The sequence below is a fragment of the Haliotis cracherodii genome, unplaced genomic scaffold (assembly GCF_022045235.1).
Source record: "Haliotis cracherodii isolate W230 unplaced genomic scaffold, xgHalCrac1.p SCAF_8, whole genome shotgun sequence".
Taxonomy (NCBI): Eukaryota; Metazoa; Mollusca; class Gastropoda; order Lepetellida; family Haliotidae; genus Haliotis; species Haliotis cracherodii.
The window spans coordinates 33,485,394-33,512,193 of record NW_027266341.1 but is presented as its reverse complement, the minus strand read 5'-3'; the positions used below and the strand labels follow the sequence as shown (position 1 = coordinate 33,512,193).

Genomic DNA, 26,800 nt, shown 5'->3' with positions numbered 1-26,800 from the left:
ACGTCCTTAATTGAAATTGAATTAATAGGATGAAATATCCAATATCAATATTAACAATTCTAAACCGGGTGGTTTGCATAAAATACATTAAGAAGGAATCAATGTGCCATTGTAAGTGGTCTATATTTACAGTGGACTAGACTGTGTAACTTACACTTGATGCTATCTTCACATGTTCTTTCCTGCTCATAATTAAGAGTTCACAGACTAATAAAAATCTATTTTGTGCACTACTTGATGTTCCAACAGACGGTTTAATAAAGCTGTCAAAATGTAGTTGTACAACTAGTAGTACCGAATGTCTCTCGTCGGTCATGATTGACAGAAAGAAGCGTCCATGTCCAAAACTTGTAGCCAAATAAATCAAGTTTTAAACAATGACAGATATAATCCAGTCTTAAGTTAAAATAAATCGGTATATATCTTTCATATTTATTTGTATTTTAATGATTTCAGACTCTATTATCCACGTATACCGTGATTCATTTTCTCTATCGACAGTGTTTACGATTTACGAATGGGCGTGGCCAAGTCCATATATGACAACTACGTCATGCGACCTCTGACCTCGCTGATCAACACGAAAACACGCCGCCATTTCACTCGCTTCGTTGTTCTGTGGGTAGATTCTGGCGGTGACTTGCAGTCTAGCTGGCATTACATCAGAAACCGGGAGATTAGAGCTTGTTTCGCGGCTCCTAGACAGTGCAGTGGTGAAGTGTCTGACATTATGAGGTAAGCAAATGCGCTCTAGACATCTGCTGACGTGAATAAATTTCCTCGACATTTCTGCCTCCGTGTTGGCTTTGGGAGTCAGTGTCAATCTCCGAGACGATGAATTTAATATGGTCTGTATTTCTGAGTCCTTCGGAAATGCCACCTGTGATTTTATGCGTGGCTAAGCGTTACTTCTTTATTGCCATTATAACTGAATTCAGGCATTAATAGTTACAGAGCAAATACCCCGGAGTTAAGCGAAGGGTTTCCCAAACTTTCCGCTGTTGTCAAAACGAAAAGTCCTTTCGCCTGACTGAGAGTGAAGTGGTTCCAACTGATTTCATGTGATTCATGATTAACCTTGTATCGAATGTCAGGGTGGTACAAGACACACAGAACACATATTCAGCCGAACAGATATGTATTGTTTAAGGCCTGCCAAGGGAGGCAAACAGTTTAAAGCCTTGTCTCTTGTGGCGCTATCTCCACCAAATGGACATGAAAACAAAATTTCTTCATGGATAGTTCTGTTCTGGCTGGACACCACAGTTGAATAAGTTTTAAGTGGCTCCATTGTACACAGGTTGTTTAAAAAAAATAATTAATGATGAAGCACCTAGTGCTGCATGACAGATAGATACATGCTCCTTTTAACAATAATAACAGTAAAATCAGCCGTGAGATCAACCTTTTCCTGCAAAACATGTTTATTCTGATTTGTTTGGTTTGTTTTTTTTAATCCGCACTCAGCAATATTCCAGATATATGACGACAGTCTGTAAATTAATCGAGCCTGGACCAGACAATCCAGTTATTGACATCATGAGCATCGATCCTCGTAATTGCGATACGAAAATATGCATCAACCAAGTCAGCGGGCCTGACCACCCATTCCTGTGAGTCGCCTCTCACGACAAGCATAGTTGGGTAAAAATCTCAAAACGGACAAATTCTCTGTATATCAACTTGCAAAAATAAAAGTGAGAAGTACCTTCTAGTTCAATGCAGTGCAGTGATGTGTTTAATTAATTAGAAAATAATTAATGAATTAGCCTAATCTGCTAGGACATTCAACTCCGTTACGGATCACAAAATGGAAAGTAATTTTAATAGCGCTAGGTTGCTATGAAATATAAAATCATATTCAGCATGTAACTTTAAGTGTGAATACAATTCAGTGTTAATACAAATGGAATTAAAATGTATGATTGGACATTTGTAAGTGCTTGCTCCATATTTCAAAAGTTTGCCTAGACAACAAAGTCATTTACATGAAAGACGGTATCCAAGATATAGTATTTTTCATCTTTTGTCACAACATATATTATAATTAATCCTAATCTAAAGTTAAAACTCATAAAAACAAAAAAGTTTTTCGTCAGTTGTCAAAAGAAGTCATCTTTTTAAAAAATCCTGACGTAACAGAGTTGAGTTTGTTGTAACGGAGTTGTAACTCATATATTTTGTTATTGCTCTGTAGCATAAAATAACAACCTTTTCATCCCTTTTGAGATGAAATGTGAAAATACATGCACTGTGTTGTGTTACTTGTTAGGACTTTGGTACTCATGGTTTATAAGCCAGTTACTGCAGTAATGGCATACAAAAGTGGGTCTACTAAATTACTAATGTTCAACCCTTTGTATAGACGTTGAAATAAATAAGCACAAAGCTGCTTAAAAAGCCATTTTTAGATCACTATAATATAGTTACAAAACTCACAATTGTAAAGGTCAAATTCCAGAGCAATCGTAACATCAACACTGTCAGAAAATATGTTGTTTATACATGCATAATGAAATTGCTTTCTGCAGCCAAAACACAATAGCCAGGCACTCCCAATCAATGTAAAAGACAACAGTTCTGTCTTCAATAATTAGTCCACTGTCTGAAAGAGCGTTATCAACAGTATCAAATCCACATTTTGCACAGGTCCTCGCATCTTGTTCATTAGAAACATCAGAGCAGTCTGAGTGACTATTTTTAAAAAAAAGAGACAGGCTGTGGGAAAATTATTTGTCAGGTATATGGTTAAAACAAAATAAAATATTCTTGAAGAAGAAAGCTATGTATTGACAATAACTATTGAAATTGTGCAGAGGCACAAATTTTACCTCTCCGTTAAGCTGTACACCATTACAGAGTTGAGTGTAACGGAGTTGAGAAACCTTACTATAAATGGCTCATATCCCACCATACTTTGCTTTTTATGGAAATTAAAATACTCATTGCTAACATGGTCTTACTAACCAATTTCTCTTGGAAAAGTGAAGGAAATTAGAATGAGATATAGATCTATAGATAGTGTAACAGAGTTGAGGCTTAGAAAACATACTGTACTTCACAGACATATCTTGATGTCATTGGCTTGAACATTGTAATGTGGCATAAAATGTGGCATCTATCTATCACCAGCAGATGAACTTCATACACATGTTGCCAAAAGAGGAAGCGTATGAGAGTTATCTCCCATAGCGCAGTTATCTTTATAGTATTGGTACGTTGTTGAGTGCCTTTTGAGGGACATCTTTTTTTTCCTAATTTTTTTTTTTTCAGTTAGGTTTTAGATAATAATGATAGGGTACTTGTAATTAATGTTCATTTGAGAGTCTGAAAAACAAAATTTGTTACATTTTTATAATATTTAGATATAGATTAGGTATTATCTTTTATTCTGGTCCAGCTGAGGGACAGTCACGTTTTAAGTAAATCCAGAAAATATTTGCTTATAAACAAACAAATATTAACTTGAAAGTACATTTTTTAAGCATTTTACATTTGAAGAAAGGTAATCTACTTGTGAATAGCCTTGAAAAGGAAATCAAATATTTTAAAATACATTTCTGCAAACAAATACTGATGTACAGGTCAAGTGGGAAATTGTTATGGTGTTGAGGTTTTCACCCAGTCGCCTTTTACGGCTAGCATAGGTTGCTGAAGACCTAATCTTCCCTGGATGTTCACACGGGTCAGTTTATTCTGAAGAACAGCTAATTCCTGCAGTTAATGTGTTGATACGAACATATTCACCGTAAAGGTCAATCTTTGGCTGCAATGGAGCTCTACCTCATTACATCTTCCCGAGGCAAGAGAGTTAACTTAACGTAAATTATTTTCTTACAGAGTTATATCCCTTGTTCCATGCTTTTCAACGTCATGCATATTTCCTGCAATGGGGACAAGTTTTCTCAATAACTATAAATGTTGGAGAAATATTACAGAATGATATTACTGGTCATGATCTTAAATGAGTTTGAAAATTGATGTGTAAAATCAATTCTTTTGGAGTTATGGCCCATGCTCTGTGCTTTTTAACTGAAATGGGGACAAGTTTTCTTAGAAACTACAAATGTTACTTGGATGAAAGTTTGCAGGCTTATCTTTGAGATAGTTTTCAAGACTGTTTTCGAAAATTGGTTAAATTAAATTATTTGTTTCCCTTGGCGTGTTTATAGATTTTGAGCACAGCCCTTGATCTATGTTATTTGCATAGTGTCGGCAATGGGGACAAATTTTCTCAGAAACAACTGAAGTTACAGGGTTCCTGCTGGCTTTTGAAACTGCCAGTACACCAGGACTTTCAATTTGTACTTTCGATCTTAAAATTACCAGTCCCCCCTGACTTTTGCCAGTTGCCAGTCCCAACTTTCAGCAATTTAAAAAAACAAAATAGATATATGAGGTAATTTTTTTGCCGGTCCACATGGACTGGCAGTCACATGAATTACCAACCCAAGCCTAATTTTACCAGTAAAAATCTGGTAATTACCGTTAAACGGGAACGCTGAGTTAGCTTTCCTAAAAGATACTTATCAAAACTAGTTCAAGAATTGGTGTTGCAAATTTCTTTTTGCCAGAGAAGGGGCTTTTGTGTGTAATAATTTCACATTTTATCATTTGTATCCCGCCAGGAAGTTAGACTGAGTGAGTGAGTTTGGTTTTACGCACGCTTCTAGCAATATTCCAGCAATATCACAGCGGGGGACACCAGAAATGGGCTTCACACATTGTACCCATGTCGGGAAGCGAACCCGGGTCTTCGGCATGACGAGCGAACGCTTTAACCACTAGGCTACCCGACCGCCCCTCATGAAGTTGAAGGGGGATATAGGAATGGGTGCAGTCCATCCGTCTGTCCTTCCGCCTGTCTGTCATGTTTCGTTTCTGGAGAAGAACTCAAAAACCATATCTCACTCTATATTAATCAAACTGGCAGCATAGATATGGTGGTGAACTGGTGCCAATTGATAGTTCCGAGTTACCATGGCAACAACTGTGAGTGAGTGAGTTGGGTTTAATGCTGCTTTTAACAGTATTCTAGTTATGTCACGGCGTGTCAGCTTCATGTTGGAGGAAAGCCCAAAGTGATGCAGGTCTCAGACGTTTACCCCTTCGGTGAAACCCACGAGCACGGGTATGGTGCTGACAAACCTAGAAACATAATCGGGGCGAACCGGGATTCGAACCCACAATCATAGGTTTCTGGCGTGCCTAAGGGATGCATCTCTGCACAGCGAATCTTGGCGCCTTAGATGACTTGGCCACCCATGCCCACGGCAACGACTTTGACTTAGGTTGAAAATTGCATAGGTAGTGCTCCTTTCCGGTCTTGAAAAAGATATTTTTTCACCAAACTTGGCACATAGATTGGTCTAATGGTGAACTGGTGCCTCTTGATAGTTTAGGTTTTTTTATAAATTGATTTTGTTAGTTTCCTTAGCATCACAGTTTGACATGTCATATTGTTCCTAATGACATAAAGCGCACCTAGTGCCTATCTCTTTTAAAGGCTTTTTTATAGTTAATATTCACTACTATATGAACAAACAAAAGTCTAATATGCCCTGTGGCCCAGTTACAGTTACCAAACAGAGTGGGGGGAGTTTTGACAAAACTGTCTGGATGTAGCTGGTGAGCAGCCATGCCCAGATGCTACTTTCTTGACGCTAGCATCTTGAAACTATGTCAAACAAGAAATAATTTTGTTTACTTGTAACATGCTTAATAATGTTTTAAATATTGCTTTGCAGTACAAATGGGTTCAGCACAGAGGAGGACAGCCGCGGGGGTCATGACCAGATCTGTTGCTTGATTGACAGCAATGAGCGTTGTACGCGGCAAGCTGGCAATGCCAGTTACAGCAAGCGCATACAGAAAACAGTTCAGCAGCGAAAACTGAAACTCACCAGGGATGACAGTGTGAGTGGCATGATGAGAAGTGGAGGAATGTTGGTTTACGCCACAGTCTGTAAAATTGCCTTGGATTTCAAAGGTCTTGGTTACCTTCAAAGTATATCTACAAAATGAAGGCTCCCTGAAACAATAGGATGACGTCACTGTAGGCTTATAAATATGATTCCAAACTAAGTGCTGTTCTTATTTTCGTAAATTCGGAGGAATTCGGACATTTTTTATTCAGAATTTTGACTGCCGTGTGCTGCAGACTTCGGACCAAAATCAGCCTTTGAGCAGGTCTAGATAAATTCCAGTCTCATTAAAATCAGACCTCAGTTCCCGCTACCGCTAAACAAAGATCTGAGGACATCCCATTAGGGGTCACGTCAGAACGACCTTTCATCCGACCAATCAGAGCATCGCTTACCAGATTATGAAAGTGACAGTCGGAATGTGATTTCTAATTATGCAACCTCGTAAACATTAACTCCGAACGATAGTTACAGGTTTAACAACTGAATCTAGACCATCTATTAGCCATTCTAGAATGTTCTTTTGTTCAGGTTTCAAATTTGTAATCGAGAATTTGTCAAAATATGTCTCGAAGCGTAGTTGCCAATTTGAAATTAGTGCCATAAAGCACAAGAAAGCTGCCTTCTGATTGGTCATTCCATTAGTCTGTCAAAGTTCGCGCAAGGTCGGTCTGACGTGACCCGTAATGGGATGTCCTCAGATCTTTGTTTAGCGGTAGCAAGAACCAAGATCTGATTTTAATGAGATTGAGATAAATTCCTGCATTACACAAACAGTTCCTCTCTAGCCCCAGGTTGTAATATGTCCCCTGTTTCCTGTATTTATTGTACAAGGCAGCTGAATAGAAGGGGTGGCCATGTGACTTGGTCATACACCCGCCATATAGGAAGTTGCTTTTTATATAAATTACTGGTTTGTCTGGCCAGATTTGTTGGGTTTTTTTAGAACACCATCATATTATTGTAATATTGATGAGTTCAATGTTTATCGACAAACTTACAGACACTATGATCGAGTGATGTGTGCCTTCAGTAGAATTATTGGAATGTTGTCCTGGTTCTCTTCGTTTTATAGCAATTTAATGTCTGCTAAAAATCATTTTCATTTATGGGGATGTATACATGGTATTGGGTGTGCAGAGTTCTCTAAAACATGCTTGTTAACCACAAATGATGTTTAGCTTGTGTTAATGTCAGTTTTATCATAGAGAAGTCCTTTCCAAAGTACAATTTTAAAAATCCTTGTACATGTATATGAAATTACTCATTGTGTTGGCTAAATAATGTTTGGACAAAAACCTCAGTGTAAGCTCATAAGCAAACAGATGTCGTGTAGTTATCAGTAATGTACATAGATCTTGATATGATTTTTCAGTTTATTGCCCAATAACCAGAATTAAGAATTAAAACATGAAAAGGTTGCCACTACTGTCCCAGTAGTCTAAGGGAGGCAACTCTGTGTAGAGCTGTGTCTCTTTGCTGTGCGACTCCACTCACAGATTTTGTGGTAATTGTTATTCCTTGGCTGTCAGCTTCAAATAGAAAACATTTACAGCTTACTTTTGTTTTTATCACACTTTATGTAGTTTTTGATCAAAAGTTACTTAAGACAAGAGTGAACACTTTTGCTCACGTAAGCCTCTGTCCAGAATAGAAACTAACTTCTTTTACACAGAAGACAATATCATAGTTTTGCATTTGAAAACCTTGCAAACTTCATTTCTACTCACCTGTAGTCAAGAGGTGTGACATGTGTGATGACTCACCTGTAATAAGGAGGTGTGACATGTGTGATGACTCACCTGTAATAAGGAGGTGTGACATGTGTGGTGACTCACCTGTAATAAGGAGGGGTGACATGTGTGATGACTCACCTGTAATAAGGAGGTGTGACATGTGTGGTGACTCACCTGTAATAAGGAGGTGTGACATGTGTGATGACTCACCTGTAATAAGGAGGTGTGACATGTGTGATGACTCACCTGTAATAAGGTGTGACATGTGTGGTGACTCACCTGTAATAAGGAGGTGTGACATGTGTGATGACTCACCTGTAATAAGGAGGTGTGACGTGTGGTGACTCCCCTGTAATAAGGAGGTGTGACATGTGTGATGACTCCCCTGTAATAAGGAGGTGTGACATGTGTGATGACTCCCCTGTAATAAGGAGGTGTGACATGTGTGATGACTCCCCTGTAATAAGGAGGTGTGACATATGTGGTGACTCACCTGTAATAAGGAGGTGTGACATGTGTGGTGACTCACCTGTAATCAAGGGGTGTGACATGTGTGATGACTCACCTGTAATCAAGGGGTGTGACATGTGTGATGACTCACCTGTAATCAAGGGGTGTGATGTGTGGTGACTCACCTGTAATCAAGGGGTGTGACATGTGTGGTGACTCCCCTGTAATAAGGAGGTGTGACGTGTGGTGACTCACCTGTAATAAGGAGGTGTGACATGTGTGGTGACTCACCTGTAATAAGGAGGTGTGACATGTGTGGTGACTCACCTGTAATAAGGAGGTGTGACATGTGTGGTGACTCACCTGTAAACAAGGGGTGTGACATGTGTGATGACTCAATTGTAATAAGGAGGTGTGACATGTGTGATACACGCCTGTAATCAAGGGGTGTGACGTGTGTGATGACTCACCTGTAATAAGGAGGTGTGACATGTGTGATGACTCACCTGTAATAAGGAGGTGTGACATGTGTGATGACTTACCTGTAATAAGGAGGTGTGACATGTGTGATGACTCACCAGCTGGGTTCCCCCGTTCCAGGTGTCACACATCTACATCTGTGACTTCCACAAGACCATGATCCAGAGTGTACGCAGCAAGCGTAAGAGGAAGGACAGTGAGGACGACCGAGGATCACCTGATGGAGACGATGATGTACCGGAGGTATGTGGAAAGGTCTCACCTGGAAGTAGGACATGAGGATCCAAATGGGATTCCAGGGCAGTATAGATGCCCTGTACCCCATCCTTATCTACCTTTGGAGATTCCAGGGCAGAATAGATGCCCTGTACCCCATTCTTATCTCCCTTTGGAGATTCCAGTCCAGAATAGATGCCCTGTACCCCATCCTGATCTCCCTTTGGAGATTTCAATCCAGAATAGATGCCCTGTACCCCATTCTTATCTCCTTCGGGGATTCCAGTCCAGAATAGATGCCCTGTACCCCATTCTTATCTCCTTCGGGGATTCCAGTCCAGAATAGATGCCCTGTACCCCATCCTTATCTCCTTCGGGGATTCCAGTCCAGAATAGATGCCCTGTACCCCATCCTTATCTCCCTTTGGAGATACCAGTCCAGAATAGATGCCCTGTATCCCATCCTTATCTCCTTCGGGGATTCCAGTCCAGAATAGATGCCCTGTACCCCATCCTTATCTCCCTTTGGAGATTCCAGTCCAGAATAGATGCCCTGTATCCCATCCTTATCTCCTTCGGGGATTCCAGTCCAGAATAGATGCCCTGTACCCCATCCTTATCTCCCTTTGGAGATTCCAGTTCAGAATAGATGCCCTGTACTCCACCCTTATCTTCATTATGGGGCCACACTCTGAGAGGTTAAACTTTTAATCTTAAAACCCCATGGTATGCAGGTTATTGATGCAGAATCGCCATCCACAAGTAACGTGGTTTCACAGAATTTTCACAGTGCATCTTTCTCGGATATTACATATTGCAGCATACCTCATATACCTCTATACTTTGTGATCACTGCCTTTAGGATGTCTCTTCAAGGTACTCGTTATAAAATTAGAATGCTTCTTTGTAATTGACTTAGATGCCACATGATTTATTCCAAGCTGACATGTCTTAGTATTTCTTTCTGTCGTGCTGCAACCACATGTAGTCATGAAATCAGGTTCACTGAAAACTTCTACCTGTCCCAGTGATATAAACTGTTTTTGAGACAGTTAGTGACTCCCATAATTATATAAATAAATCCATCTACACGAATGAGCCCTTTGTCCCACTGAGAGTAAATAACATGCGCCAGTCGGTAAAATATTGTGAGAATCTCCCGAGGCTGCTGCATCGGCAGAACACTGGGAAGTCCGTCTTCCATGAGCTCATGGTGTCATCCTCACTCGAGTGATAACTGAGTCACTTAGATTGGGGTCAGAACTGGTTTTGTTGCAGAAAGCCCTTTTTCATTTCTTCATATTTATTTTCACAAATATATGCAGATAATCATGATGGTAACATTTGTACCTTTGGATGTATTGTGTAGTTTCATCATTTGTTTCAGATTGACTTTTTCCAAATGCCTGTGAATGCCCTTCGACGTTACAAGCGCCATTTCAAAATCTCCACACGTCCTGGCCTAAACAAAGCACAACTAGCTGATGTAAGTGTTGTTGTTCTTGCATTAAGTGTTTAAGAGGTCGCCTTCTGCCTAAGCAATTTCGGCTGACCTGTCGCTCTTTGGGACTCCTGTGTGTGACTAGGGTACACACATCTATTGTGAGTTTGGTATTCACATTGATGTAAGTACATTTCTCACACTTTAAGTAGCACATTGTTACAGGATCCAGGGCGAGTAGGTCCTTGAGGTGTGTTTCTCACACGCAAGTAGGTCCTTGTGGTTTGGAGTCAACAGAATCTAAATGACGTTTTCATGGAAGCCATGAGTACTGCTCATATTGGATAGGGATTTACCACACATTGTTCCACAAATCAAGCTTACCGCTAAGACTAGCATAACTCCCATACATTGTCATTGACTTAGTCTGATGCAGAGAGTCTTGCAGATGGACCAAGGGAGAACCAGTCAGTCAGCTAAAAAAAAAAAAGACTGCCCGCCCGCCCACTTTATATTTTCAAAAACAATTGCATGAGAACCAATTCTTTTATTTTAATAAGCCTAAAATAGTCTAGTCATATTTTATGAGGGCTTCATTCATTTCCTGCCACTTACAATAATCTACTGCCCCATAATACTTTGTATCATTTATCAGTTTAACACATATCATTTTGTTTTTTTCCAGGCTGTTGCCCGACATTTCCGTACTATCCCTGTTGTTGAGAAAGAGGCTCTGACCTACTTCATCTATATGGCAAAAAACTACAAGAGTCGGTTTGACCAGAAATACATTGACACAGTCCACAGCTAGTCCACCTCATGTTTATTTCGTGTATATTTTACATATATTGTTTTGATGTTACATTTGAACTCCATTCTCATTTTGTATGTTATTGTGTGATACCAACACGACCATAGAACATTATGGAAAATAAATAATGTGTATGTAATATGTCTTCTCTACGTCTTCTCTACAGTTGGGGGCACGGCTGTGCAGAGTTGCGTTGCGTGTTTGTGGGTTCGAATCCTGGTTGGCCACAATTATGTTTCTAGGTTTGTCAGCACCATGCCCGTGCTCATGGGTTTTACCAAAGTGGTAAACGTCTGCATCATTTTGGGCCGTCCTTCAACATTAAGCTGACATGTCGTAATGTAACTGGAACTCACTCTCACTCACTCACTCACTTCTATACAGTTTGAAGATTCCAGGGTATGGGTCCTAAGTTTGGTTGTTGTTTAATGCCATACTCACCAATATTCTAGCTATATGACGGCGGCCGGTCTGTAAATAGAGACTTGACCGGACAATCTATTGATTAATAACATGAGCATCGATCTACCAATCCGATACGATAACATGATTCAATCAAGTCAGCGACCCTGACTACGTGATCCGCCTATTACGACAAGCATAGTCTTTTATGGCAAGCATTGGTTGCTGAAGATCTATTTGAACCCAGATATTCATAGGTTTAAATGCCTTAAGCACCCTGTTCTTATCAGAGCTGATTATCAATAGATTGTGTGACCTTGCTAAGGTTGTGTTATTGTCCGGGAAGGTTGGGGTTTGATAGCAATAGACTTTAAAAGATGGTACTTATTGTTAGGACAAGTACTGGTTGGTGGGTGGAAGAGTTGGGTTTAACGCTGCTTTTAACAGTATTCCATTTATAACAGGGCGTGGTTGGCTTTAATCATGTATAGAAGTGAGTCATGTGTCTGAGTGGGGCAGGAAATTTGACATCGTGGGAACCAGAGGAATGGATCCAGGAGTTAGTGTAGGTTTATAAAACCATGGAGATATAGAGGATGGCATTAAAACTAGTGGTGGAAGATTCCTCAGTGGATCAAAATGTTTTTACTTTTCGATTCAAGTATCGATCACAATCGCACACTAAGTTAGGAATAAACGGAAAAAAAGATTCGTTATTACGAAAATAAATTCGTTATAACGGAAAAAAAGATTCGTTTTACGAAAATAATTTCGTTATTAATAATCTTGTCGTAATAACGAATCTTTTTCCGTATTCCGTAATAACGAAATTATTTCCGGAATAATGAATCTTTTTTCCATTATAACGAAATTATTTCCGTAATGACAAAAAAAAAAATTCCGTTATAACGAATTTCTTTTCGTGTCTTTTCCATCTTCCATATTTCAATTTTGACCCCAAAAGGCTTTCGTACTAAGTAAACAATGTTTAAATGTTTGCTGTAATAACTGTTCCACTGGACTCTCGTCAGTAGCGCAAGTTAATAGTGAAAAACAAAATATTTTCATTTGTTGTGCCATACTTCACTTGCTATCTGTAAATCATCAGTGTGCCAGGTATTTGGCCATCCTGTCTATGAAAAATATGATTTACTCGCCACAGATAAGAGCACATGCAAGTGATGCATATCAGATCGTGAGTTAGGATCCACAGTTGGTGTATAGTGTCCCAGCCCTACTAAAAAGCAGACTAGTACATGGCTATTTGCACCAGCACTAACCTTGAATGTGATGCTAACTACATTTCACCTCACTGTACCCAAGGTAACTGACACAGGGAATTACGGCTCCTGCGATCACCCACTGTTTGCCAGCCTAGTCTTGGTTACTTACAAGCTGCTGGAATATTGAAGACTGCATCACAAGCTACATCCACTCACCCACACACTACATTTTGAATGGGCTAAAAAACAGTCTGGGTTCTTAGCCAACACCCACATCTTAAAGTCCTACGCACGTTTCATTTATATTTCTGTGGCGGTCGGGTAGCCTAGTGGTTAAAGCGTTCGGTCGTCACGCCGAAGACCGAGGTTTGATTCTCGACATAGGTACAATGTGTGAAGCCCATTTCTGGTGTCCCCCGCCGTGATATTGCTGGAATATTGCTAAAAGCGGCGTAAAACCATACTCACTCACTCATTTATATTTCTAACACACGACCCTGGGACTGAAATGCTTCAATACTTAACAACATGATTTCGCAGAATTAATTGTAATTTGGTTACATATTGGGTTGAACAACAAAAAACACAAAAAATCACCACACGCCGGCACTGTTTTCAAAAACCATTGCCTGAGAACCAATTTTATTTTTTGTAAGCCTAAGTTGTCATTTGAGGGTTCATTTCAACAATTTGCTAGGTTTAAGAACTCTATTCTGTAACAGGGGGCCAGGGGTGGCCCAGTCGTCTAAGGCACCGCGATTCGGTGTGCAGAGTTGCGTCCCTTGGGCACGCCATAAACCTATGATTGTGGGTTCGAATCCCGGTTTGCCCCGATTATGTTTCTAGGTTTGTCAGTACCATACCCGTGCTCGTGGGTTTCACCGAAGTGGTAAACGTCTTAGACCTGCATCACTTGGGGCTCTCCTCCCACATTGAGCTGACACGCCGTGATGTAACTGGAATACTGTTAAAAGCGGCGTTAAACCCAACTCACTCACACTATTCTGTAACAAACGCCCATCCCTTCTGTGAATCAAATACAAACGGTATTGTGAGATGGGTTATTCTGTAGAGAAAAGAATCCGTGTATTCTGATATTGGAGTGGTATGTATACTAGCGGGAAAAGTAACTGAACTTCATATACTCAAATTAGGGATACTCGGAAATATTAGTGCAATAATCTTGGGGTCGACGTTAAGTCCCATTTCTCCTTACCAAGCGTTGTACAAGTGTTGTCCTTACGGTTGACTGAATAAGGACCAAAGCTCTTTAAATACATGTAATTGTATTTTTCAATTCTGATTGTGGGCAGATGAAGGGCAATTGCTCCGGGCCAAGTGAACACTTTCTGATTTTTGAAACCCCATCTACATCGGCAGCAATAGTGGTCATCCTGTCTAAACAATAGCTTAACAGGCCAAACCTGGACATGCACTCGCAATACACATACAGGTATTAAGCTCTGGGCCTAATAACCGGCTTTATCACATTTTAGAACCAAATTTTTCATTAAAAAAATCAAGCCCTAGGCTTAAATGCAGAAACTCTGCAAACACGACTAAAGACTCCATTTCATTCGATTTAAATGAATAGACTCTTTTCAATTTTTAAAAAAGTACAATATAACACTAACGCTACTTCAACGCCAAAACATTATGACATACATGGTTAATATGTGTGTGTGTGTGCCTGTATAACGGAATCGGGTGATGCATGTCATCGTATCCCAATTGCGTAGATCGATGCTCATGATGTCTATTACTGGATTGTCTGGTCGAGGCTCAATTATTAACAGACCGCCGTCATACAGCTGGAATATTGCCGAGTGCGTCGTTAAACAACAAACAAACAAACTGGGGTTGAACTTCGTAGCAAGTTTTCTTCGATGGCCAAAAGCGGCGGACTTTATATCTCCATTGATCAGATCAGTCAGTTTTGCAGAAAACCAGCAGACCGCATGTCAGCTTTTGAATGGAGCACTGACACCCTAGACACGTGAAGGATCTGAAATAAAAGTACGAAGTGGTGATTGATGGGATCAGCTCAGTAGATACATTCAGTGAGGTCAGTGTTTGGGTGACAGGACCTCTCGGGGACAACCATAAGAAGTGATGGTTCTTTTGCCAAGAAGCTACAAAAGTATATGTATACACTGAATCAAGCCATGGCAACGTCACGGTCTCATTCCTGGACACACACCTAAACTGTCGTACATTCTGTTTAATTGCGTCACCTTGAATGATGTTCTGGATACCGTAACGACTTGTCAAAGCTGTACAGTAATTGCAGGTAAATTCAGGCGAGGTGAGGTGAATTGGGGTTTAACGTCACGTCCAAGATTATTGCACTTATATAGCGACGTGCATGCACGTGTGTTTATATGGCTGCTTGTACCAGTCCGGACTGATGCCGATTTATAGTGCTAGTCCACTGAGATACCATGCCGCAGTTGAACATGAATACCCCACTCAGTATACTGACTCCGAGCCGACCAGTCCTTGTTTTAGCCCCTTAATGCCAAGCGCCAAACAGGGTAACAACAAGTACCATCTTTTAACGTCTTTTGGTATGACGCGTCCGGGGATCGAACCCAGACCTTCCGCTCGCCGGGCGGACGCTCTACCACTAGACCACGGAGGCGGTGCAGGTAAAATCTGAGAATGTTTCTTGATGTCTGTTTCGTTGCCAGCAAATAGGTACAGTGCCGGGATTTCCGTCCCACCTTGTTCTGCTAATGGGACGGCGATGATAAGGTGACAGAGTTTCTACCAGTGTGTACGTTGTAGAACAAGATACTTCACGTTGACAATGACGTTATCACATAACGCGTCTGTTAAAGGCTTTAAAGGTAAGGCAAGTGCTGCTAAATGTCAGTTTGGGGAGACCAATGTGTCTTGTATACTATTTAAATAAGTTAAGGACCACCCTATTCTTTCATATTACTGTAGTAAATCACAAGGCATGTGACCTGCATTGGGGCCCAGATGAATATGAATTCATGGAACGGTCTCATTGTTTGTAGGTGCTACGAACATATGTATATTCATAACAATGTTGATATCGTGAAAGTTAATTCAACCATAATTTGAAAAAATAGCCAATTCTTGTCTGTTAATCACCGATTTCAATTCACGATGACCACCTCTGATTGAAACAGTTGATTTGATATCCACGTCGCCGCGGAAGCTCACATCTGTAGAAAAGTGCTTCTTTGTCAATCATTGTCGGTAGGCATTTTAAAATAATATGAAGCTCATTAAAATTTGATTTTAATTAGATTGAACTATTATGTAGGTTCAAAGTGCCGAGTCGCAGATACTCCATAATATTTCAAGTACGTGTTACAATTCATTTAGGCAAAAACAGGATAGAAATCATCGAATTTAAGATATAGTGTATTTCAAAGTTTGGGGACAATTGCCAGATTGAAATGATGTTTTCTTCTATATATCCGACGGCAACGCCATGTATCTTGCTTTACAATGAATGGCATGAAATTATGATAGTGTCACTCGATGTAGAGCTAAATCTTGCAAGAACTTAATTTTTCAAATGAGTGCCCACTTATGAGTTGGCTTATGAAGTAACTGCGCTAAATACTTTCAATGCCTGTCATATGTGTGAATAAAGTATAATGTTTAAGTATACCGGGTGTATATACAATGCTATACTTGATGAAAGTATATTATTGTTCCATTAATTTAAATCGACAACCCAATAATGACCAGTACCTTAGAAATATGTAGTTATTGTTCCAAGTGATTGTGCAACATTCCAGCTTCATCCCGACCTGCATATCATTAATCTGGGACAATTAATACCCGTGAACATCAGAGTTGCATGCAATAGGTCTTCAGCAACTCCTGCTTGCCGTAAGAGGCGACTAACGGGATCGGGTGATCAGACTCGCAGACATGGTTGATGAATGTCTTCGTATCCCAATTGCGTGGATTTATGCTCATGATGTCAATCACTGGATTGTCTGGTCCAGCCTCGATTATTTACAAACCGCCGCCTTACAGCTGGAATGTTGATGAGAGGCCTTAAAGAACAAAGAAACAGTTAAACCAGTGGTTGACAGCATGAGCAACGCACCATGATGTCGGAGGACGATGACAAGGGGTCAACAAGATCACTCAGTGAATCCCCGGGTGTCAAGGTAGAAAAGAGACAGCACATGCGATATTAAATTAATTTTGTTTATTACCTCAGTGTTAATCGTACATTGTAATAACAGCCATGGAATTAATCCTATGCAAGCTGGATTCTCTCTTGAACGTTGGGGTACACTTGAACCCGTACCCGATTTGTTTTGTTTGGGGCAGATTGGTCCCTGGTGTGGTGTGAAAACAGGTGAACCCTATCTGTTTTATATTGTCTAGTCCCCGGTAGGGTGTTTTGACCGCTAAACCCTATTTGTTTCGTCTTGTCTGGTCCATGTCATGGTGTTTTAGCCGTAGTTCCTAATGGGTTAATGTTGTCATGTAGCCTTGCATGATGCAGCGAGTCAGTGACCTCTTCACCCTATTTGTTTCGTCTTGTCTGGTCCATGTCATGGTGTATTAGCCGTAGTTCCTAATGGGTTAATGTTGTCATGTAGCCTTGCATGATGCAGCGAGTCAGTGACCTCTTCACCCTATTTGTTTCGTCTTGTCTGACCGTATCTGTACTGGAGTCAAGGATAGAGCGTCTGCCCAGATTGCGGGAACGTTCGTAGTTCGTTCCCCTGCGGCGTCAAACCAAAAGACAAGAAAATGTGATACTAATTGTTACCCTGCCTGGCTCTCGGCATTAAGGGGCTAAAACAAGGACTGGTCGGCTCGGAGTCAGTATACTGTGTCCGAGTCGGTTATTCAAGTACACACACACACACACACAGAGTGTGTAAGTGCAATCCTCTTGAACGTGACGTTACACCCAATTTCTCCATACTGGCATGGTGTTTTAACGGGTAATCCCTGTTTGTTTTGAGCTTACTTGCTTCTGGTATAGTGTTAAACATGTGAACTTTGTTTGTGTCAGTGATGTTCCTGGTATGGTGTTTTAACCCCAAATCTCTATGTAGCGTACCTTTCACTAAAATGAGCTACTGCAGCGGATATTGTCATTTTTTTTTAAACGGAAGGTTTACTTTGTTGAAGCAAATGTCAAGTTTGTTTGTTTGTTTGTTGTTTAACGCCGCTCTCCGCAATATTCAAGCTATATGCATGGTGATCTTCTGTAAATAATCGTGACCAGACAATCCAGTGACTGACATCATGTGCACCGATCTACACAGTTGCGATACGATGACATGCGTCAAACAATTAAGTCGGCGAGCCTGACCACCCGATCCCGTTAGTCGCCTCTTACGACAAGCATGGGTTGCTGAAGACCAATTCTAACCCGGATCTTCACTGGGGTATTCCCTAGAAGTGAACAGACACTACATGCCGCCTCACACGGCAAGAATAGTCGCCTCTTACAAGCATGGGTTGCTGGAGACCAATTATAACCTTGTCCTCACGGGTCTGACATGAAGAACATGTTATGTTGACCTAACATTTCTATATTCAGTATATTTGCTGAAGGCAAGAGTTTAAGTTCTAGTGCGGACAGACGGACGGAGATCCATAGCGTAAGCGGACACTAACGATGCGAAGAAGAGCCAACATGATTTTATGTTATCTATATTCTACTGCAGGGACTGACTTAGCGGCCATTGAGCTGGTATTAATGTTTTCAAAGTAACAGCGATATTGTTGCAATATTACTTTATAATGAAGCAGATATGTGGAGACATGCAGATATTGTAAACACTGAAATCCACAACGTTGTGAGCGCGTTTGTTGTAAGCCATAAACCATACTTCTGAGAGTTACCTCCTGTAGCCTGCCACGTCAACTATTCACTGTCCAAAAGTGCTAATATCTCGCCTCACGGAATTGGGTCAACGTTTCACCACAGCCAAATGCTGTATGGGGAAATAGGTCGGATAGAGCTAGACTGGTACCCTGCCCTTCACCTCCTTGTGGCTGCAGATGAGGAGCGTAAGCGCTGTAGGGCAGTTAAACCAGTCTGGGACAGGGCGTGTCTCTCTTGTAATTGATGAGGTATAACAAATATGTTTAGTGGAATAATTTACAGTTAGGAATGTTTTAATAAATATTTACATATTTCATAGTTAAGACAAAGATAAAGTTTCTTTTAAAAAGTTTGGTTACATCTTTCCAACTAGAACTCATCCCTGTTCCATTGTTCTTGCACCTTGCAATAAAATAAATTAAAGATGTAAATACTCAAAGCACATATTGCATAGTGGTGATAACTGACACCTTCATGTACATGTATGCTACAGCGTTTGATCACCAGAGCCGTCGTCCCAGGATACATTGCCTTCTTAGTCTACAGCCTGAATATACAACATACAAGCTTCCGTTATTTTTCTATGTTTGTTTTATTATGTGTACTTTATGTACAGCTTTGTCACCAAGTGATGACAAATGTTGATTTGCATTTTCTATTTATTCTGTTCAATTTTTGTGATCTTAGTTGTCCTCTTCAGATGACATGGTAAAATCACTAGCTTGAGTAATGATATAGTAGAAATCCTCATGATCACACTGACACAGTCTCCTAGTTGGTTGGAAGAAACATCCAAATTGCAGTACAGATGGTCCACTTTAACTGATGACCCTTCTTCTGACAGGATCATGTGCATGCTGATGATTACAGAATGGTGACTGCCTTATTATCCTGATCAAACCCTGTTGAGGTTGACAATATCCTTTCGGTGATTGCCGGTCTAACTGAGCAGAGTGCTGCATGTTTGTCAAGGCTGAGCAGTAAGGTTGGATTCCTTCATGGGTCCAGTATGGTGAGGCCTCTGCTTGGCGAGTCGAGTCTGTATGGTATTGTTACATGTGCTGATGTATGTTTGAATGTGTGGGTTTACTTTATATGTTGCTCTGGACCTTGAGTTGAGAGCTTGTGATCTGATTGATTCAAGGGAGTAGCTTTTGTGTGTTTAATGAAAGTATCGGCAAAGCATTTTGAAACACTTGTGATTGTTGTAGAAAGTCAGTGGTGTTTGTGACTTTGTGTGAAACAGCCTTGTTTGTTTTGAAGCATACCCCTTTACTTTACCTTCACTCGTAAAAGTATCCTTTAATATCCAAGTAGATGGAGAACTATAATATGAGTCCTCTAGAAGTAAATCGAACCCACAATGTGATTGTATCCCCCATACTTTAACATAGACATACAACTGCCCTTGTGCTAAGATCACTTTGTTTACTTGGGCCCAGGTGTTGAATCCCTAATTCTGGTGTCCCCCCACAGTGATATTGCTGCAATATTCCTCAACACAGCATACAATCCTACTCCCACCCAAGGCAAAACGTTGCTTAATGGCGAACACTGGTTCCTGGCTGAGATTTATTGAGGTGAGGACTATGATACAAAGGTGGGCATACATAAATAGGGCCGTAGTTATGAGGAGAGCTGGCTGAGCTTCTCATTGAGGGCCAGCTGTGTCCTGGTCAAGTTCGTCAGGTACACCACCATCAGCAAGTCCTGAAACATACAAGTTTGCTGGTGTAACTAAACACGAAGAGAGAATAACATTGATTAACATAACATGCCTTTTTGCTTACATATTATCAAAACATCATATCATGATGTTTTTATTCCAAGAAATGAACTTCAAATGAACCTTGAGATTATTTTGCCTTTGCGAATTGGCATTGATCTCTTGGCACATGAGGAAAGTCTGCACAACAAGAAAGTACATTGGCCTTATGAAACTGTGATAGTGATCGAGTTTGGACCAGACAGTTGGTGATCAATATTGTTAGCAATGATCCGCGCCGTCAGGTACCATGACATGAAGGTAACCAAGTTCCTTAGTCTGTCCATTTAGTCGCCATTTTATAAGAGAGTTATTGTGTATGGTTTTACACCACTTTTAGCAACATCACTGCAGGGGACACTACATATGGGCTCTACACATTGTACCCATGTGGGGAATACAACCTGGGTCTTCGGCGTGACGAGCGAACACCTTAACCACTAGGCTACCCCACCGCCCATCACCTCTTACGATGAGCATAGGTTGCTGGGGACCAGATAATAAACGACTGAGGTTTAGTTTTGTTTGCTGCTACCAACAACCTAATTTATGTGAAAACTGATATTAAACTGCAGGAACAATGGCCTTATCATTGAGGCAAATCACAAACAAAGGGAGTACAAACCTTCATGTTGGAATTCAGCATGGACTCGAAGTCCTCGGTGTCTGTGTGGGGGATACTGGTGACAATGTTCATCAGCATCCTTCCTGTCTTGCTGTCAGCAGGCAACTTGCCACTCTGCAATAGACAACCCACTGTATGCACACCGACAAGGCAGTCTATTGTACACGCTCCGACAACCCATTTTACACGCTCCGACAACCCATTGTACATGCTCCGACAACACATTGTACGCATTCCGACAACCCACTCTGACAACCCATTGTACACACTCCGACAACACACTCTGAAAACCCACTCTGACAAGCCATTGTATGCACTCTGACAACGCAGTCTACACACTCCGACAACGCACTCCGACAACCAATTGTACACACTCCCACAACGCAGTCTATGCATTTCGACAACCCATTGTACACACTTCGACAACCCATTGTAAGCACTCCGACAACCCATTGTACGCACTCCGACAACCCATTGTACGCACTCCGACAAGCCATTTTAAGCACTCCGACAACCCATTGTAAGCACTCAGACAACCTATTGTACGCGCTCAGACAACCCATTGCATGCACTCGGACAACCCATTGCACACACTCGGACAACCCATTGTAGACACTCCGACAACACACCAGGTGTTTCCAGTACTAAACAAAACATAAGGTGTGGCTTTTTGTTTCCTTATGTCACTCTCAGCAATATTCCAGGTGTACGATGACAGCATAGGTTGGGACCTATTGTAACCCCCGGAAAACCCACAGTACCACCAGCATAAGTAGCTAGGGACTTGTCCTAATCCGGAATACCCACAATACCACCAGCATAAGTAGCTAGGGACTTGTCCTAATCCGGAATATCCACAATACGACCAGCATAAGTAGCTAGGGACCTAGTGTAAATCCTTGAATCCCCACAATACCACCAGCATAAGTAGCTAGGGACCTGTCCTAATCCGGAATCCCCTCAGTAGGACAAGCATAGGTTACTGGGGACCTAGTGTCACCCCTTGAATCCCATGGCACGACTAGCATAGGTTCCTAAGGACATGTCCTAACCTGAAATCACCACAGTACGACCCTCATAGATTGTTAGACGACTATTTTCTTCAGTGATGGCAGCTTCATTTAATATACACAACTATTTCATCAACTTCATAAATTTGATTAACCAGTATCAAAAAGATAATTTGATTGCAAGAAGTAAAACAAGTTCTATACTAAGATAATAAATCAAAGATACATATTACTCAAAAGAAATTAAGGAACCCAAGATTCTTTCACATCAGTCGCCTAAGCCTGCACTACATACCAGGACATCATCGACGTATGATAAGACAAGTACAATGATCTCCTTCAGCTTCTTCGTGGAGCTCTCAACGAGTGCCAGGTCCGAAGACATGGACACACTTCTCTTGTTGACGGTCTTCCCCTGCTGCAGGACGTTCACTGAAAAGAGACAAGTGTCAGTGAGTGAATGTTGTTTATATTGAACCGACAGCCTGCAAATTTCTCTTATATTTTTGAAAGACTAGTCTCATACACTCATATTATTGCTTACACTACTCATTTCTGAAAGGTAGTGGAAACTTCCTGAACTGTGTTCCCGGATAACAGAGAAAACATCTCACCCAACCACATCCCTGAACTGTGCATGTGCACTGGAAGCATGTGACCGAGACCGGTTACTCGTCACTCTCTCATCCTGAGTCATACTTATTGCTTATAATTAAGTGGCGGAATATGAAACTGTCTGTCTGTCTGTCTGTCTGATCATGTAGTTGATTCTTGGTGGTAAAATCCTATCAAAGGTTGAGATGGGTCAATACTTTATCGCCTCTGTCAAACTAATTGCATGAATCTCTGACAGTCTAACTGCCGTGGTTAGGGCTAGTGGAAACAACCTCTTCTGAGTAAGATGTTCAAAAGCAGCTTGTAGCAAGGGTTCATATGCTTCACTGGTAAGGTGATGAAGCACCACATTCAGATCTCAGGCTGGGGCTTTGAATCGGTCATCAAGCCTGTACAATCTTAGTAAGCCTAATAATTCTGGAACTTTGAGTTGATTCCGTTATGCATTATTAGAACGGAAACAATCACTGCAAGAGATACTTGTCATTAAACCTTTGAGATTCCTTGTACTACATATGTGACAAAGGAATACCCCGCTTTTCATTGTTTAGCAATATTCCAGCAATATCACGGCGGGGGGACACCAGAAATGGGCCAATTGTACCAATGTTGGGAATCAAACCCAGGTCTTCGGCATGACGAGCGAACGCTTTAACCACTAGGCTACCCGACCGCCCCTGGGGATGTAGAAGGAAGTTTGGCCAGCTTGGGAGTATTGCTTTTGTTTTCCCTGTTAGCGCGAAGAGTTCTGGAAACTAAGTCCTTACTAGCATGTAAGGCTCACCCAAAACCTGTACTAAGTTGATCAGTTTGACTTTCTGAATAATCAGTGGAATTAGTACCGGTAGTGGGAATGTGTAAGCATGTAGCCCTTCCCAGGATATGGCCAGGGAGGCAAATTTTCTATCAAGGCTTTCCTTTGTGACACTCCTCATTGGGTGAGGTGAGGTGAGGTGAGGTGAGGTGAGGTGAGGTGAGGTGAGGTGAGGTGAGGTGAGGTGAGGTGAGGTGAAACAGGATTAAACGTCGCATTCACAATTATTGCACTTATATATTAAGTTGCATGTGTGTGTTTGTGGCTGCTTGGACAAATGCCTGTCTTATACTATAGTGCTAGCCCACTGAATACTGTGCTGCAGGTTAAATGAACACCTCACTACGACACAGTATACTGAGTCCGAGCCAACCAGTCCTTGTTATAGCCCCTAATGCCAAGTGCCAGGCAGGATAACAACAAGTACCATATTTCAACGTCTTTTAGTATGGCATGGCCAGAGATGAAACCACGACTTCCTGCTCTCCAGGCAGATGTTTTATCACTAAGCCACGAAGGGGGTCAGCCTCATGGGGGAAAAGCCCTATGTCCAAGTAATGAAGCATAACACAAACCTCCAATCTGTTCTGGCTCATATCTGACGATGTCGATAGTCACTGGTGTAAACATTGTCCCAACGGTCCGTCCTGGGACTCCCATCGGAGTGCTGAAAACAAACTAACTGGTCAGTACGAAAAGGGAGGTGAGAAGTTGTCAGAATGTTGTTTTCTGGCAGTGATATGCTAAACTAAAACAATGCAAAAAATGACATGTACCACCTTCACTGAAGTGACAAGCCAACAGTAGAAACCAATATAATTTAGTCATTGACGATGGTGAACACAAGAAAAACTTTCAAATTCTGCACATTTCTACTGCACATATGATATCTTCCTTGTAATCAACATTTAGTTGGGACTGTATATATGCCAGGTTGATTGCCCCCTTCTTCAGACATGTTAACTGTGCCCTTGGGAATAATGTGCACCCCTCCCATTTTTTTCAAAATCCTGAATCCACTGATGCCGCATTCAGGGGTATGATTATCATCTTCCAAGGATCTCACATGACTTGAACCTACAACCAACAGAACCTGATAGCATAGGGACTTAACTCTGCATATTAAGTTTCAGCACCTTGACTACAGGGCCAAGACAAATTACTGTCTAAAATCTGCAGAAAGGTGTGGATAAATTTAAAAACAATCATCTCCAGGATTAAATGTACAATATAGGAGAAATGTTGCTTTGATAATATGTTCTAAGTTTGTCTATGAGATATGTTGAAATGCCTAAACGGATGTCATATAATTCTGGGGCAAAGTAGGTACAAGCAACTCACACTTGTCATAAGAGAAAGGGCTAAAACATAACATGGTTGAAACAATGTGTGATCTGACTTAATATCATATCCCGATGGTGAGGTTTGTTGTTTGGGCTCTCAATAATTGGTCAGTCTGGTTAGACTTGATTACTAAGAGTCTTACCTTAACCATAAATTGTGAGATAAACACAGCGACTGGTGTTGAACAACATTAACACCCTCACTCACCTGACATATGCCTTCATCCCGAGTTTGCCGGTCTTGACAGTTGTGTCGACTGTGAGATGTACTGGGTTCTTGGCCTCTCTTGAGTAGTACTCGTGGATCAACACTGAGTGGCTGGACACATCCCCGCTGGTGGAGTACCTGTGACATCACAACATGATTACCAAACTGGCACAACTTGGGAGCTTAAAATAGCAAACTGTTGTCCAGCGTCACCATGGATGTTAATCCTCGGCAGGGTTCAGAATTAAGTTGGGTCCAGGGAGTATATTATACCATCATATAGCTACAAATGTTTAAAATATTTACCAGCCCACGATAACTTCTGCTGCATTAACCTTGCGGTACAGTTCGTACATATTTCTGGCATACTCAATATCAATGGCCACCTGGAACATGTAATATAAAAAAGATGACATGAGAATCCTAATCATGCTAATGACAAAGATAGACATTTTATCATTACAAAAAATTGTCAAATTGATTAATAAATCCTGGACATGTACATACCACTGACATACAGTAAGTATAACATTGATAATCATATTTCAGAAAATATTTATATGTATGAGTGAAAATTTACGCTGCATGGACATTATTTCAGAATATATATGAGCAAAATAATATTCCACGCGATAAGGCCTAAATACAAATCATCCAAATCTTTGAATGCATTTAGAAGTTGGAAGAACATGAACACATGCAAGTTTTTGTGGATCAAAGTTTCTTTATTGTTTGTAACAAATATTACATTTGGGATTTGGGATGTTACGTTTGTAATGACATATTTGCCCCTTCATCAGGTAAATATAGATTAGAAGTTGTTATCCATAAATCTTTCCTGTCTTCAAATCCTCCAAATAAAGCAAAACTACATGAAACAGAAATTCTCATGTACACAACACACCTCATCATCAGATTCATTGTGTGGCACAGCAAAACAATTTGTCACTTCTATTGCACCCTTCTCATATGATCCTGAAACACAGAGATGTACACTACAGATAATTTCAAAACAATTTCAGCAAGGTGTTACATAAAAATTGACACATAGAAAGCATGATAGACATGTAAGTGAGTTTGTTCTGAACATGGTAAATGCTGTTACCATCATAACTCATTACAGTTGTCAATGTTGTAGATTCTATCGCACACATCTTATTAATAGAGCCATATGGTGAGTCTAGTTTGATTGAAAACAATAATTTTACCTCTTCATTAGGAAATCAGAAACATACATATCAAAAGCTACTTGGTAATAGTACTCTGACAGAACGAGACAAGAGGTCCCAGTCAAATGACTTGAATTTGACCACATGTTGTGTGATTTTGAAGTTTCTCTGACTGCTAAAAGAAAACATCACCAACATACGAAGACATTTTGTTACAAATCGGAGCCTGTGGAGTTGCTTTTATCATAACAGTTCAAATCCGTACCAAGCAGGGTGCCAATAACTCGTTTGGAGTCTTCATTTCTTCGTTCGTACGAATCAACAATGCTGAAAAGGACCACAGGATGAACCCGGCACACGAGGTGGGTCGCCATTTTGGAGGAAAAGAATTACCCGTGAAGTTAATGGTATAAATATATGTTATACAATATCCCAATATAACCCCTGCCATATCAGTTAAATAATGTTGTTACGATTTTTACAATCAATCCTAATTAGTATTTCTATTATCTATTTAGTCATTTTTAACAAGTTGCTTTGAAGCTTTCATTTACTGCGGTACAACAAGGCTCTGAAAATTGATTTCCGGCTTAAAATAACTTTCACTATTTTTCATTGCATAATGCAACTATAGCTCCACGCAATTTGTCGGGCGTCGTCGAATAGTGATACAAATAACATTTGGTTATAGGTTTGTATGATTATCATTATTCAAAAATGTAA

At 40.7% G+C, this 26,800-nt stretch overlaps 3 protein-coding genes across 3 annotated transcripts in view; 2 read left to right on the top strand and 1 right to left on the bottom strand.

The window, feature by feature from the left end:
* Positions 1-579: 579 nt before the first annotated feature.
* On the top strand, positions 580-11,156 carry LOC139450233 (histone deacetylase complex subunit SAP30L-like). Its single transcript, XM_071231907.1, has 5 exons — positions 580-735; positions 5,748-5,916; positions 8,711-8,833; positions 10,194-10,292; positions 10,933-11,156. Exons 1-5 carry the CDS (start codon positions 731-733, stop codon positions 11,056-11,058), a joined length of 522 nt encoding a protein of 173 aa, XP_071088008.1. The 5' UTR covers positions 580-730; the 3' UTR covers positions 11,059-11,156.
* An 8,930-nt stretch (positions 11,157-20,086) lies between these two features.
* Positions 20,087-26,451, bottom strand: LOC139450394 (eukaryotic translation initiation factor 3 subunit F-like). Its single transcript, XM_071232085.1, has 8 exons — positions 26,343-26,451; positions 25,813-25,883; positions 25,215-25,294; positions 24,909-25,046; positions 23,933-24,024; positions 22,224-22,360; positions 20,919-21,032; positions 20,087-20,238 (listed from the first exon to the last, which is right to left on the bottom strand). Exons 1-8 carry the CDS (start codon positions 26,449-26,451, stop codon positions 20,155-20,157), a joined length of 825 nt encoding a protein of 274 aa, XP_071088186.1. The 3' UTR covers positions 20,087-20,154.
* Positions 26,452-26,660: 209 nt separating this feature from the next.
* LOC139449538 (nuclear factor related to kappa-B-binding protein-like) overlaps positions 26,661-26,800 on the top strand; it is a 42,247-nt gene continuing 42,107 nt past the window's right edge. The window contains exon 1 of the mRNA XM_071230976.1: positions 26,661-26,768. The gene's annotated coding sequence lies outside the window, so the exon portion shown is untranslated. The remainder of the gene's footprint in view (positions 26,769-26,800) is intronic.

Excerpts from the sequence above, each read along its gene's own strand:
- LOC139450233 (XM_071231907.1), top strand. Across the intron at positions 5,917-8,710 it reads AACTCACCAGGGATGACAGT|GTGTCACACATCTACATCTG; the intron begins GTGAGTGGCATG and ends CCCCCGTTCCAG. Across the intron at positions 10,293-10,932 it reads ACAAAGCACAACTAGCTGAT|GCTGTTGCCCGACATTTCCG; the intron begins GTAAGTGTTGTT and ends GTTTTTTTCCAG.
- LOC139450394 (XM_071232085.1), bottom strand. The coding sequence starts at position 26,451 with ATGGCGACCCACCTCGTGTGCCGGGTTCATCCTGTGGTCCTTTTCAGC. Across the intron at positions 25,295-25,812 it reads ACAATGAATCTGATGATGAG|GTGGCCATTGATATTGAGTA; the intron begins GTGTGTTGTGTA and ends TACATGTTCCAG. Across the intron at positions 22,361-23,932 it reads TGAGCCAGAACAGATTGGAG|TGAACGTCCTGCAGCAGGGG; the intron begins GTTTGTGTTATG and ends GTCTCTTTTCAG.